General features: G+C 39.7%; 1 protein-coding gene across 1 annotated transcript; it reads left to right on the top strand.

Annotated features, from left to right (window-relative positions):
- Positions 1-10,423: 10,423 nt before the first annotated feature.
- Positions 10,424-12,373, top strand: LOC115997884 (probable cinnamyl alcohol dehydrogenase 1). Its single transcript, XM_031237305.1, has 7 exons — positions 10,424-10,521; positions 10,627-10,757; positions 10,875-10,988; positions 11,118-11,348; positions 11,442-11,727; positions 11,814-11,964; positions 12,039-12,373. Exons 2-7 carry the CDS (start codon positions 10,672-10,674, stop codon positions 12,233-12,235), a joined length of 1,065 nt encoding a protein of 354 aa, XP_031093165.1. The 5' UTR covers positions 10,424-10,521; positions 10,627-10,671; the 3' UTR covers positions 12,236-12,373.
- Positions 12,374-14,122: the final 1,749 nt, after the last annotated feature.

Raw genomic sequence — 14,122 nt, 5'->3', positions numbered from 1 at the left:
ATAGACAGATCAGAAGAAGGCATGGGACAACACTGGAGGAATAAGGGTCTGCGAGACATCAACTAAGTCTCGAGACATAAGCAGAGTTCGAGAGGTAGGACCTCTCGATACAGTTATCCAGTTCGAGACATAAACAGAGTTCGAGAGATAGACCTCTCGATATTTGAGTTCGAGACATCAAGCAATCAAGATATCAACCTTGGTCTCGATACACTAACAACTCTCCAACAAAGCTGAATGACGGCCTTACTTAAAGTGTGGAGAAGAAGAATATCATGGAGATGGAACAATGAAGAGGTGCTGAACGTGAAGATTTCAAAATGGGCGGAAATGGATGACACGTCAGATTTCCACCACAAACGGTCAAAAGGTGCACCAATGCTGAAGTGATCTGATTCCCTACAAACAAGGAATAATGGGAATATAAAAAGAGTAACTTTTACCAAAAGACGAAAGTGGAGCATGGACTCAAGAAAGTGAACTATGGAATATTCACTACAAGACAAAGAGGTTCAAGTTACAAGATCACCACTCCATGAAATATGCTGAAAATACGCAAGACCCATGATCAGCATGGGAGACAAATTTCAAACGGAATAATTTTCCCTCCAACGGAATTATTCCTCTACTCTCATATATAAGGACGTAAAGACACAGAAGAAAGAGGGGATAGTGAAGGAGTTAAAAAGTTCGGGGAAAACAAGTTCGAAATTCTTAAGAAGTGTCTGTCTAAAACGTTCAAGAGCAAGTGCTTAACTTGGAATATCATCCTGATATTCAACAAGAGCAAGTGCTTAACTTGGAATATCATCCTGATATTCAAAACAGCGAGAAAACACATCTTAGTGTTTCAAGAGAGTTACAAAGCTTAAACTGTTCTACATCGAAGTTGATTCAACGATAGCTTGTGGTCAGATTGGAGTCTGTTACATTCAACTGTGACAACCAAAAACACCTTGCTTTGGATTAAGCAAGAGAGGTGGAGTAACCTGGCAGCTGTCCGAGTGAAAGAAACCTGAGGCTTGACGCGGGCTTGGTGATCAAAGGTCAAGTGCTCGAGAGGTGGAGTAGCTGGAAGCGGGGAGAAAGACCTTGGAGAGGCGGAGTAACCTGGGAGTGGTCTTGTGAAGATCCTGAGGCTTGACGCGGGCTTGGTGATCAAAGGTCAAGTGCTCGAGAGGTGGAGTAACAAGAAGCGGGGCGAAAAACCTGAGGCTTGAGGCGGGCTTCGTGATCAAAGCTCAAGCGCTCGATATTGTACTAAAAAGGGAAGTTTTTAGTGCAATCCTTCCAGGGAGTTTCTGGAAGAAGAGTGGACGTAGGCGGGTTGGCCGAACCACTTAAAAATCTCTCTTGCATTTACTTACTGTTTTTATCTCTCGCTAACCTCTCGATTGCACTGCATATAAACGCACTTCTCGAACTAACTCAAACTCGTGATAACTAAAAGGGGATAACATTTCCGCTGCGCATAAAACTTTGTCTTCACCTCGTGAGGTATCGAACCTAAACATCCTAAGTTCAATACACACAAGAGGTTGAAAAGATTTGCAAAATCTTATACAAGTCTATTCCCCCCCCCCTCTAGACTTGTACCCCATCCCCTTGGGACCAACAATTGGTATCAGAGCAGGTTCTCTGATCGATATAAACCTTTGTTTATATTGCCTAGAGATCCTTCTTTGAAAAATCCTTTAAAAGTTTTCAAAGCACGAGATAATTTTTCTAATATGGACAGCATGTTGTCGAGACATCTTCTCTTTGATCTTAGCAGGTTCGATGACTGGAAAACACGCATGCTTGCGTATCTATCAGCCCTCCATGATGAGATGGCCGAAGTTATAACATCTGGACCAGTCAAGATCATGATGGTAAACACGACTGCTGAGCAAACCAGAGATACACCAAAGTATGTCCCCAAACCTAGGGAAGAATGGACAAGTGATGATAGGAAGAGAAACAACTTGGACAACATTGCCAAGGATATTCTCTTCAGAGCTATAGACGAAACCATCTTTCCAAAAGTAAGAAAATGCAAGACGGCGAAAGAGGTATGGGATACTTTGATGTTGATTGGTGAAGGTGACGAACAGGAGAAGGAGAACAAGCTCACCGTGGCCATGAAGAAGTTCGAGGACTTCAAGATGAAGCCAGGGGAGAGCATCGACAGCATGGAATCTCGTTTCATGAAGCTATCAATAGAGATCAATGATCTCGAGAAGGAGATTCCACAAAAGGAGCTAAACCTGAAGGTCTTACGAGGCCTTACCAAGGAGTGGGAAATGAAGGTGATCACAATGCGTGATCACAGGGATTTGAAGAACACCACAACCGACCAACTATTCAGAGATCTCAAAGCCTTCGAATTTGAGATGTTTCCAAGAGATGAGGATGTGGTGGACAGACGGAATGTGGCACTGGTTGCGGACCAACCAACCACCTCCTCAAGGTCAAATTCTAATCCCACTGATTTTTTATCTGAGGAACAGTTTGCTTTCTTCATAAGAAAATTCAGGAAGTTCATGAAGAAGACACCGGAAAGCAATACAAGTTCACCTTCCTCCTCAAGAAGAAAAAATGAGAAATACACATCCAGAGGAATGGAGGAAGAAGATCAACGTCTATGCTACAACTGTAGGAGACCGGGGCACTTCAAGGCTGACTGTCCTTACCCTAAGGTAAGCAAGTATCAAGGCCTAGAAGGTAGGAACTCCAGGAGAAAGGAGGAACCTAAAGAGAAGCCAGCACAAAGTGGCTTCAAGGGAGATACAAAGAAANTCTAAGCCTGAAGGGCTTCGAACTGAGGGAGGGAAAAGAGATTCATCGAAATACCTATATGGGTAGGACGAAATCTCTAGTCCCCAAAACTAAAGGTGTTAAGGCTGCACCGTCTCCCTCACAGCCAAAAGGAAGGGGCAAAAGGAAAGCCCAAACCGAGGGAAAGAATTCTGATGATGAACCTCTCGATGTACTGATACAAAGGGTTCATATGCCAAAGAGGGCTAAGAAAGCCAAAACTGCTGTTGTCACCCAGATCCGAGAGGTAACACCCTCTGTTGTTCAAGTACCGTTTGAGGACAGGGCACAAGCCCAGGGGGAACCTCAGGCTACACTGGCCACTGAGGTTGAGAGAGTACCCCCTACCAGGTCCCTGTCAGCAGCCTTCTCTGTCGGTCTATACGCTGGTGATGATGCTGAGGGAGATGTTAACTCTGTTGGTTTATCTCGAGAGATGGCTCGAGAGGTTGAAGGTACTGGGATCAGTGATCCAGTACAAGGGGGTGCAGAAGAACCACGTGAGATGGTTCGAGAGACAGACTACACAGTCAGGGTGGGAGATGATCTCTTGGAGCATAGTCGAGAGATCACAGCTCAGATAGACGAAGCAATCTCTGCCACTGAAATCATCTCTGATGGGCGGGATGACTTATATGAAGAAGTTTCCACTCAGTTGGCAGTGGAAGCACCCACTCTTGATGACTTCTCCAGGGTGATCAGGTGGATCAACTGGAGAACCAGTCCTTTCACTCAACTGATGGCCCAAGCAGCTGAGATGGAGGCAGAAGAACGGTGTGCACTCCAGTGGTTGGGTATCTCAGAGATCCCAGCTCATCATCTCCTAGACCTTGCCCACGAAACAAGAGTGGCTAAACTGAACAGTGGAATAACTGATAAGGGTAAAGGAATAGCTGAAGAAACCGAGGTTGAGCCTGAGGAGGATCCAGAACTTGATGCCCAATTTCGAGAAGATATCAGGCTCGCCACTGCCATCTCCTTGGGACAGAACGTTGAGTTCACGAGAGGTCCAGGAGAGACCTCTGGGGTTGCTCACGATGATATCGCAACAGCCGCAATCCCATTGTCCCGAGTCAGCAACTCTGCTCTGGACGAACAGGTAGAAGTTTCGAGAGGTGAATCCGAGACCTCTGAAGCACTTCAAGTGGCACCTAACACCGTTCTACTTTTGCCACCACCTGAGTCCACACCCTCGACCACTACTGATGAAGCACAGACAATTCGAGAGGGTGAAGTTCCGTTGCTCACACTGCCGGGTTTTCCTACTGCTCCTGAAATAATTATCATTCCAGACTCATCGGAGCAGACTGAAATGCAGTCAAATGAGCAACATGAGCAGAATGCCCCAAGTCCTGCTGGTTCGAGGAGTACTGATGATACCATCGAAGGTGGAAACCAGGAAGCACCTGTCGACACTACGTCTCCAACCTCACCAGCAGATGACACAGTTCCCAGCACTGGTTCGAGAAGTGATGCTGAGGGGGAACCTCTATTGGATGAAAACAGGGAAGCGTCCAATACCGAAGAACCCTCTCTGGCTGACCCTATCTCCACAGTTGCTGAAGCTGAGGCTCCAGGTTCGAAAGGTGAGGAGCAAGAAGTGATCCATCCCTCAGGTGGAAACCGGGAAGCACCTGACATGGAGCTACCTTCGAGCTCTGAACCCTGTGTCCCTGTGGATCCTCAGACAATAAATCGAGAGGTGGACTCGCAACTACAAGTCATGGGTGGAAATCTGGAAGCACCCAAGTCCCCTCCGACAAAAGGTACATCTCGATCCTCATCTCCTACTTCTGACTATGATCAACAGGCCGAAGAAGTCTTCATTGGCGAAGTGCGTCAATTCATGGCTGATCAATCTCAGAAGATGGCTCAGCTCGAAAGAATACTCGCTGTGGTCCGCAATGCTGCAATGCCTGCTGCTGGCACAAGTGAATCCCAAGGCCGTCATGCTGAACTTCTCGAACAGGCGATATGGGCTGAGGATGCAGCACGGAAAGCCACTGATGAAGCCGCTGTAGCTCGAGCAGAGGCTGCAAGTGCGAGGGCTGAATTAGCCGAGATGCGAGCAGAGCTTCGAGCCTTCCAATATTCCAGTGAACTTCGACAGGATGTGATGAAGGCCATACTCGATGACCTGTCGAACCAAGTACCTGCCCAACTTCAAGCAATCTTCGAAGGTATGTCCTCCCTCCTCTCCCGTGCTGATGATGCCAACAAGGGGGAAAATAAAGAGAAAAAGAAGGGGGATACAACGGGCAAGAAAAGGGCAGCAAGTGAACCAGCTGGACCACCTCCAAAAACACCAAGAATCATGAGCAAAGCAGTGGAGGATGCTAAACAGGCAGAAAACCTAAGGGTCCAGCGTACACTGGAAATGGAGAGAAGGAGAGAAGAGGACAGAGAAAGAAGAAGAAAAAGACAAGAACGACAGTCAGAAGAAGAAAGGAAGATAGATCTTCTCATGACAAACTTTAAGTTTGGGAACAGAGAAGACACTGAACAAATCCTAACTCTGGAGATATTCAAGCTTCTGAAAATCACTGGGATATCTACACACAGCAATATGTCTCCAGAAGAATGCATTGCCTGGTGGAAAGATGGAGTAATTGATGGTGAGTTCGTGGGGGAAGCCTACAGGAACTACAGGCATCTAGATGTCACAGATGAATACTTAAGCCTGGTAAATCCGAAAGACCCCATCAAGACACGAGAAGCCATTAACAAGAAAAGGAAAGCCAACAAGAAGTAAGCTCTCGTGGTCCAAACTCCATCTCATTTCAATGTATTGATATCTATGTTGTTCTTGGTCTTATTTCTTTCAATCCTGTCTACTAAACTCTACTTTGTAAACATTCCCTTTTTATAATCATATATATCTTTTGCTGGGGGTGTTGCGTGAGTTATATTATTCATAGTTTAGTAGAGTATTTTGTCAAACTTACCATATGCGCTGAAAAATAAAATCCTTGTTAATTCTTTCTATCAAATCAGCCATATAGAGTAAGTATAAGTGTTGGCATCATCAAAAAGGGGGAAATTGTTAGGAACATCATGTAATAGGTTTTGATGATACCAACTGTTAAGTAGAAATCCCCGAGTCTCGACCCATAGGCAAAACGCTGTAAGTTCGACAAGTAAACCAAGAGCGAAAATACAACCGAGTAACTTTGAGCTCAACTCGGAAAATATTTAAGCTTGAGGTAAATTTGTTTGAACATCTTAGAAGTCTCGTGTGTTGTAATCATATAGACAGATCAGAAGAAGGCATGGGACAACACTGGAGGAATAAGGGTCTGCGAGACATCAACTAAGTCTCGAGACATAAGCAGAGTTCGAGAGGTAGGACCTCTTGATACAGTTATCCAGTTCGAGACATAAACAGAGTTCGAGAGATAGACCTCTCGATATTTGAGTTCGAGACATCAAGCAATCAAGATATCAACCTTGGTCTCGATACACTAACAACTCTCCAACAAAGCTGAATGACGGCCTTACTTAAAGTGTGGAGAAGAAGAATATCATGGAGATGGAACAATGAAGAGGTGCCGAACGTGAAGATTTCAAAATGGGCGGAAATTGATGACACGTCAGATTTCCACCACAAACGGTCAAAAGGTGCACCAATGCTGAAGTGATCTGATTACCTACAAACAAGGAATAATGGGAATATAAAAAGAGTAACTTTTACCAAAAGACGAAAGTGGAGCATGGACTCAAGAAAGTGAACTATGGAATATTCACTACAAGACAAAGAGGTTCAAGTTACAAGATCACCACTCCATGAAATATGCTGAAAATACGCAAGACCCATGATCAGCATGGGAGACAAATTTCAAACGGAATAATTTTCCCTCCAACGGAATTATTCCTCTACTCTCATATATAAGGACGTAAAGACACAGAAGAAAGAGGGGATAGTGAAGGAGTTAAAAAGTTCGGGGAAAACAAGTTCGAAATTCTTAAGAAGTGTCTGTCTAAAACGTTCAAGAGCAAGTGCTTAACTTGGAATATCATCCTGATATTCAAAACAGCGAGAAAACACATCTTAGTGTTTCAAGAGAGTTACAAAGCTTAAACTGTTATACATCCAGAAGGTGATCGAAGCTGCTCTACATCGAAGTTGATTCAACGATAGCTTGTGGTCAGATTGGAGTCTGTTACATTCAACTGTGACAACCAAAAACACCTTGCTTTGGATTAAGCAAGAGAGGTGGAGTAACCTGGCAGCTGTCCGAGTGAAAGAAACCTGAGGCTTGACGCGGGCTTGGTGATCAAAGGTCAAGTGCTCGAGAGGTGGAGTAACAAGAAGCGGGGCGAAAAACCTGAGGCTTGAGGCGAGCTTCGTGATCAAAGCTCAAGCGCTCGATATTGTACTAAAAAGGGAAGTTTTTAGTGCAATCCTTCCAGGGAGTTTCTGGAAGAAGAGTGGACGTAGGCGGGTTGGCCGAACCACTTAAAAATCTCTCTTGCATTTACTTACTGTTTTTATCTCTCGCTAACCTCTCGATTGCACTGCATATAAACGCACTTCTCGAACTAACTCAAACTCGTGCTAACTAAAAGGGGATAACATTTCCGCTGCGCATAAAAGTTTGTCTTCACCTCGTGAGGTATCGAACCTAAACATCCTAAGTTCAATACACACGAGAGGTTGAAAAGATTTGCAAAATCTTATACAAGTCTATTCCCCCCCCCCTCTAGACTTGTACCCCATCCCCTTGGGACCAACAGATGTCAGTGATACCTTAAAGGAATGGAGGTCTAAGTTCAACAAAGTGAAGCATGATGTCACACTGGCTATGATTGCGACTAAGGTCAGATCTCTTTTGGAGGGGGACGTTTGGTTTAAGCGCCATTTTGCCGTTCTTGTTGTCAGTGTTTTGGGTGGGACGATGAAGAACGGGTATGCGAACCAGTTGGTCTTTCAAATCTTTGTCCTACAACTGGCTTAAGAGTGGGGTCACATGTTGTCATCCAGTACTTGGGAACGTCTGCAGATTCCTCCATATCAGTAGATTGCATCTCCACGGTGTGATCACTGGGTCCTACATATGTTGGGAAAAAAATAAAATTTTCAGTGAAGTGGATCAAACTACAAATACAAGTGTTTAAAAAGAATAGCTCTTCACATACCCATAATCCAGAATTATGCACACGCTATAACTAAAACAAGCACACACCACGTCCAATAAAACACTAACGCACATTAGGTTCTCTACAGCCACTAAAACACGTACTAACGCACACCATAACCAAACAAATCCCAAAATCAATCATGGAAATAACCATAACGAGACATAAAAATGGCATAATGTAATTAGTGTAAAATAAAATCGAGGACAAGCACAAACCGGCCAGCCGTGTGCACACACCATCAAATTACAGCGCACACACTAACTCATCAAACCACATCGCAAACGCACAAACTCCGAAATCCATACACTTACGTGCATACTCCTAAATTCAAGTATTTATTACAATCATTACCTGAGTGGCTGAGTGGTTAATGGCTATGCCAATTTATAGTTATCTAAAAAAAAGTTTAATCATTTTATTTATTACTCTCTCTATTTCATTTTATTTGTCTTGTTTACTTACTATTTATTAGTCAAAGCAACTCTTTCTTTTTTACTTATTTTATTTATTAGCTTTTAATTATTTTTATATAAATTTTTATATTTTATATTATTTTTATTGTAATTTCTAAACATATAAATTTTATATACTAATATTAAATAAAATATTATAAAAATTTGAATTCAAAATGTTACATACTTATATCTTACATGTGAAGTATTTTAAGAGGGTATGCATATATTTTACGTACGGAATGTTACCCCATCAACTATTATAATTCCATGCCATGCAGTAGTCTACCGCAACATCCCATTCTTTATTCCACCCGCAAGACCACAACTCCACAAGGCTGCAGTGGCATAATTGCAAAGGATTTTTGTGTACGTTCCTGCGAATGCTTTATAATGCATGGTATGGAGTAATGCAGAGAGCAGGAGACTGTTCAATTCTGGGTCAGTATTTTAAAAATTATGTGTATGTAATTAACATATTATATATTTTCAATTAATAGATTATGTGTTTGTAAATGAATTATTAAAGAGACATAATATATTTATGTATATAGACACATAATATGTATATATAGTTAACATATTATACGCCTTCAATTTATTAATTGCAGACATATTAAGGCCTGCCCTAGCCATGTGCAGCTGCACAGGACCCCAATTTTTTTAAAAAAATATTTTATATATAATCCAATTGGATTTGGACTCAGTTACCTTAATTATATAGATCTTTGACAAATTATTGTGTTGATCACGGTCCAAAATGACGTTGTTGAATTTTATGAGCTAGAATAATGTAAATTATGAGTTAGAATAATGAAACTTCTGGGTAAGATAATGTACTTTATGAATTAGAATAATATACATTATACTTTAAAATAATGTACATTATGAGTTATAAAAATGTATGTTACAATGTGTCGCGTGAAAAAATACACGAACAGACGTCTTTTTTGAACCTAGGTCCACGCAATAACTATTATAGATCTTTCATGCTTATATTGTTATCTTTTGGAAGTCTTTTATGATTATATTTATTACCTCTATAAATAGAGTGAGTCCCTATTTTTAATGAAACTATCCTAAGACACATAATATCTTAACTGCTTATACATAATTTGAATGTTATTCCATAATGAAAGGTGGACTTGTAGACCCTGATCCATAATATAATTTGCCGGGGTTGTTTGGTTCGTCGTTTATTGCTATTTTTCTACTCTTACATACGTATAAATTGGCCCAACACTAAAACAAATAAAAAATAAAATAAAAGGGAAAATGTACAAATAGATCACTGAACTATTTGGGGATAACAATTAAGCCACAGAACTCGAATAAACTCCAAATTCATCCTTGAACCTGAAAAAAAAAATCAATTAGCTTTTTTAGCAGGTTAACAACAAGTTTGTACTGATTAGGATGCCATGTGTATTATTATTATTATTATTATTATTATTATTATTATTATTATTATCCTACTAAGCATTTTGACCTTAAAAAATAAATAATAAAAACTAAGTAAAAATATAAATCATACTAAGCAATTAGCATTTCTCCTATTGAGGTATTATTAGTTAGTGGTGGATAGGTCAAATGCTTAATTTTTTTTAAGGGTCAAATGCTTAGTAGTATAATAATAATAAAAAATATAAAATAAAAATTACACATGACATCTTAATATGCACAAACTTTTTGTTAACCTGCTAAAAATGTTAATGACTCTTTTTTCTAAGTTCAGGTATGAATTTGGAGCTTATTTAAATTCGGTAACTTAATTGCTATCCCTCAAATATATAGTTCAGTGGGACCTCTTTTATTGAAGGTTATTGAGAGTTAGTTGTAATAATGTTGAGAATTTTCAGGAAGTTGCCTTTTTCAACAAATTTCAATTTTTGCGGCACTACGGTACGTAATTTACACATTGAACATGAACTATAATATTCCGTAATAAATTAATAATGGCAGGGAATTCTGTATGCGTAGGTGGTGACGCGCTAGGAAGATGAGCTGACGTAACGGATGAGGTCGTAGGATCAAGACTTGGGACGAGCTAAGGTTATCCAATCGCCATCAAATTCAAACATCAGATCGAGACTACTCCAGCCTGCAGATCCAGAATAATCTTGCTGTTCATTTGGTATTGAAACAGAATCCAATCCTCTTTCAATTACATTTAAATAACTTATTGCATTGTAAGATTACTGGATGATACTATATATTGTACTGTGATTCTTTTTCCCAGAATCTCTGCTCTGTGAAACAACAAGCTATCTAGCAGATAGCTAGCATGGCTTCTTCAACACACAACAACTGCCTTGGATGGGCTGCCAGAGATTCATCCGGACTTCTCTCTCCTTACAATTTCAGCCGCAGGTACCCCTACAACTAATTATACTATGATATGATATAGTCCCCTCAAACTCTGCCATGATGTCTTTTAACTCATTACTCATCATAATTCGTTTCTGCAATGATTAATGTCAATATTAGGGTTGTTGGGAGCGATGATGTTTCGCTAGATATTGCTTATTGTGGCATCTGTTATGCTGACGTTCACTGGACAAGGAATGAAGGAGGAACATCCAAGTACCCTTTAGTGCCTGGGTATTATATTGTATATATAATTAATTACAATCTGATAGATGCTCATTTCTATATGTATGTGTTCATCTTCTTTTCTTTTAATTTGTTTTTATACTTATATATTATTTCATTTTTCTGCATGCATACCAGACATGAGATTGTAGGAATTGTGAAAGCCGTTGGATCCAACGTTCAGCGGTTCAAAGTTGGTGACCCTGTGGGAGTTGGAACTTATGTTAACTCTTGCAGGGAGTGTGAATATTGTGATGAAGGATTAGAAATTCAGTGCTCAAAGGGATCTGTCTATACTTTTGATGGCGTAGATGTGGATGGTACAATAACAAAGGGAGGATACTCAAGTTACATTGTTGTTCATGAAAGGTGAATACCTATCATAATATAATATTCATTCCCACAAAATTTCCATACATAGATTTTACTAGATTGCTAGCTGATTATCATTCATTTGTGCAGGTATTGCTATAAAATTCCTGAAAATTACCCTCTCGCCTCAGCAGCGCCTTTGTTATGCGCTGGAATTACTGTGTACACTCCGATGATGCGACACAACATGAATCAACCTGGTAAGTCTTTGGGAGTGATTGGACTAGGTGGTCTTGGTCACTTGGCTGTGAAGTTTGGCAAAGCTTTTGGGTTGAAAGTGACAGTTTTCAGCACTAGTATATCAAAGAAAGAAGAAGCTCTTAATCTTCTCGGGGCCGATAACTTTGTAATCTCATCTGATGAACAACAGATGATGGTAAGATACCATACATACACTTGTCTGGTAAAGTTGTGCAGGGTAATGATTTGGTTGCTGAAAAACATGAGTGTCTTTTGTTATAGGCACTGTCGAAATCATTTGACTTCCTGATTAACACTGCATCCGGAGATATCTCGTTTGATCTGTACTTGTCGCTGTTGAAGACTGGTGGTGTTCTTGCTTTGGTGGGGTTTCCTAAACAAGTGAAATTTAGCCCTGGAAGCCTAAGTTTAGGTACTCTGCATTTTGTTCTCCTTTTTCCATGTTCATCATCAGTTCCTTATGATGCTGTGTCTCATGTTTCGCAGGTATGAGAAGCATTGCCGGAAGCATAACTGGAGGAACAAAGCTAACACAAGAAATGCTGGAATTCTGTGCTTCCCACAAAATTTACCCAGAAATTGAAATAGTTCCAATTCAGTATGTGAATGAGGCTCTTGAGAGATTAATAAACAAGGATGTTAAATACCGTTTCGTGATTGATATTGATAGCTCCCTCAAATAGGATGGATGAAGAGGGGCATCTTTTTTGTTTTTTTTCAGCATTGCAGTTAATGATATGTTAGGGGCATCCCACTTTGTAGATTTATTTCTTTGTGTTGAAAGTTCAATAAAAGTTCATCTTGATGAATGCTTGTTTAAATATGATACAGAGTAATGTTTTGTTTGCAATCAGTATAGCAATTTGGCAAATGTTGGGTTTACTGTGGTATCAAAAGCTAAAGTAGTTGAAGCACCAAATGCTGGTGTTCTGGGGGCACCAGAGGCAGGAGTCCTTGATGAAGCAACTATTTTTTGGGGTATGGTAAGAGTGCCAAATACAGGTGGACTAGAAATTTTCAAATGATGTAGATGAACTTAATAAGCTACTTTCAATCATTGTTTGAGAATGTTTTTTTTGGATGGGCATGTATTAAATTTGGCATAAAGTAATCAATCTAACTATATAATTTTAATATCAATTTAGATTTTTAGTTAAATCAGAATGCATGTAGTCCAATACTATATGTTGTCTATGTATGTATTCATGGATCAAAGACTGAAATGGGAACAAACCAAAAGAAATTGATAAAATAGGAAACTTTTGAAAACTGGACAAAAAATAGGAAAATTTTATTTGGCAAATGAGTTTCTTGTTGAATAATTTTATTTTTTTTCGCGGTCAAAAGACACTGTGATTTAAAAAAAAAAGAAAAAAAAAATTGGTCGCCCAACTTCTTTATTTCTTTTTTTTTTTAATCATAAGCACACACACACAAGTCTCACTTGCGTGTCTGCTTGACTGCAAAAAAAAATAAAAAGCAAAATAAAATTATCCAACAAGACTCAATTGTCAAAATGATTTTTTTTCTATTTTTGTCCAATTTTCAAAAGTATCTTATTTTTGTTAATTTCTTTTTTATTTGTTCTCATCCCCGTCTTTAACCCTATATTCACACTCTACCACAATGATAAGGATAGGATACCAATACTTACCCGTAAGTGATGATGATGAACTACTCCCTAAATCAGAGAGGAAGTGGTAGCAAAGGCTGAATTTGAACCAAAAGGTGAAGAAGAAGACTAGGTTGTTTTCACAAAAAAAAAAAAAAAAAAAAAAAAAAGACTAGGTTGCTCCAAAAACAACAAAAGAATTTGGGAACCAAAAGGCGTAGCTGCAAAGGGATTGCTACTTTTGTGCCCAAAAGCTGATTGTGAACGGAATGGGCTAGTAGATGACTGCCAAAATGCTGCCAACAAACAAACTAGTGATAAAAGCACCTACTTCTTGTGTCAACAACTCAACATCATATGAATATACATCAGAAAAAATGCACTAAAGAATTCAAATTTTTGTTGTTGAACAACTTTTAAGGATGGACATAAGTCAAGTAGTCAACAAAGATGTATTTATTAAGAAGGAAAAAATGGCATTGGACACTTACGGCTGGTTGGCCCAGACATGGTTCCTGGGACTCTGGGAGTACCTCTACCATTGAAAGAGATAAATCATGCAATGCGTTTCCACTATCTTTCAAGTTCACCTATAATAAGAACCTTGTGGTCTAGTGGCATCTGATGTCCCGATTTACACTCCCACATGAATGATGAGAGTGGGTTCGAACCTTAGACTACATTGTAACAGAGTCAGTAGTACAAAAAAAAAAAAAAAAAAGAATAATAGAACCTTGCCGAGTTGCCGTTACCTATCAAATCAAATTATAAACAAGAAATGCATCTTGAGCTATGATAATTGCATTTTGGGCTAGTCACCAATTCAACATGCTGCTGAGTAGTCCATTCCTTTTCACTTAAGCGTGACATGCAATTCAATTGTTATACCATGGACCAGCTCTACATTAGACTGTATATCCTCGTCTAAAAATTATATGTATATAGTTAATTTATTATG

This window comes from Ipomoea triloba, chromosome 12, assembly GCF_003576645.1.
Source record: "Ipomoea triloba cultivar NCNSP0323 chromosome 12, ASM357664v1".
In the NCBI taxonomy this organism is placed as follows: domain Eukaryota; kingdom Viridiplantae; phylum Streptophyta; class Magnoliopsida; order Solanales; family Convolvulaceae; genus Ipomoea; species Ipomoea triloba.
The sequence above is the reverse complement of the archived record's forward strand: the minus strand, read 5'-3'. Positions and strand labels throughout refer to the sequence as shown.

What these genes read in the sequence shown, in the direction of transcription:
- LOC115997884 (XM_031237305.1), top strand. Translation starts at nt 10,672, where the DNA reads ATGGCTTCTTCAACACACAACAACTGCCTTGGATGGGCTGCCAGAGAT. An exon ending in AAGTACCCTTTAGTGCCTGG is followed by an intron (nt 10,989 to 11,117) that starts GTATTATATTGT and finishes CATGCATACCAG; the next exon opens with ACATGAGATTGTAGGAATTG. An exon ending in CTGATGAACAACAGATGATG is followed by an intron (nt 11,728 to 11,813) that starts GTAAGATACCAT and finishes CTTTTGTTATAG; the next exon opens with GCACTGTCGAAATCATTTGA.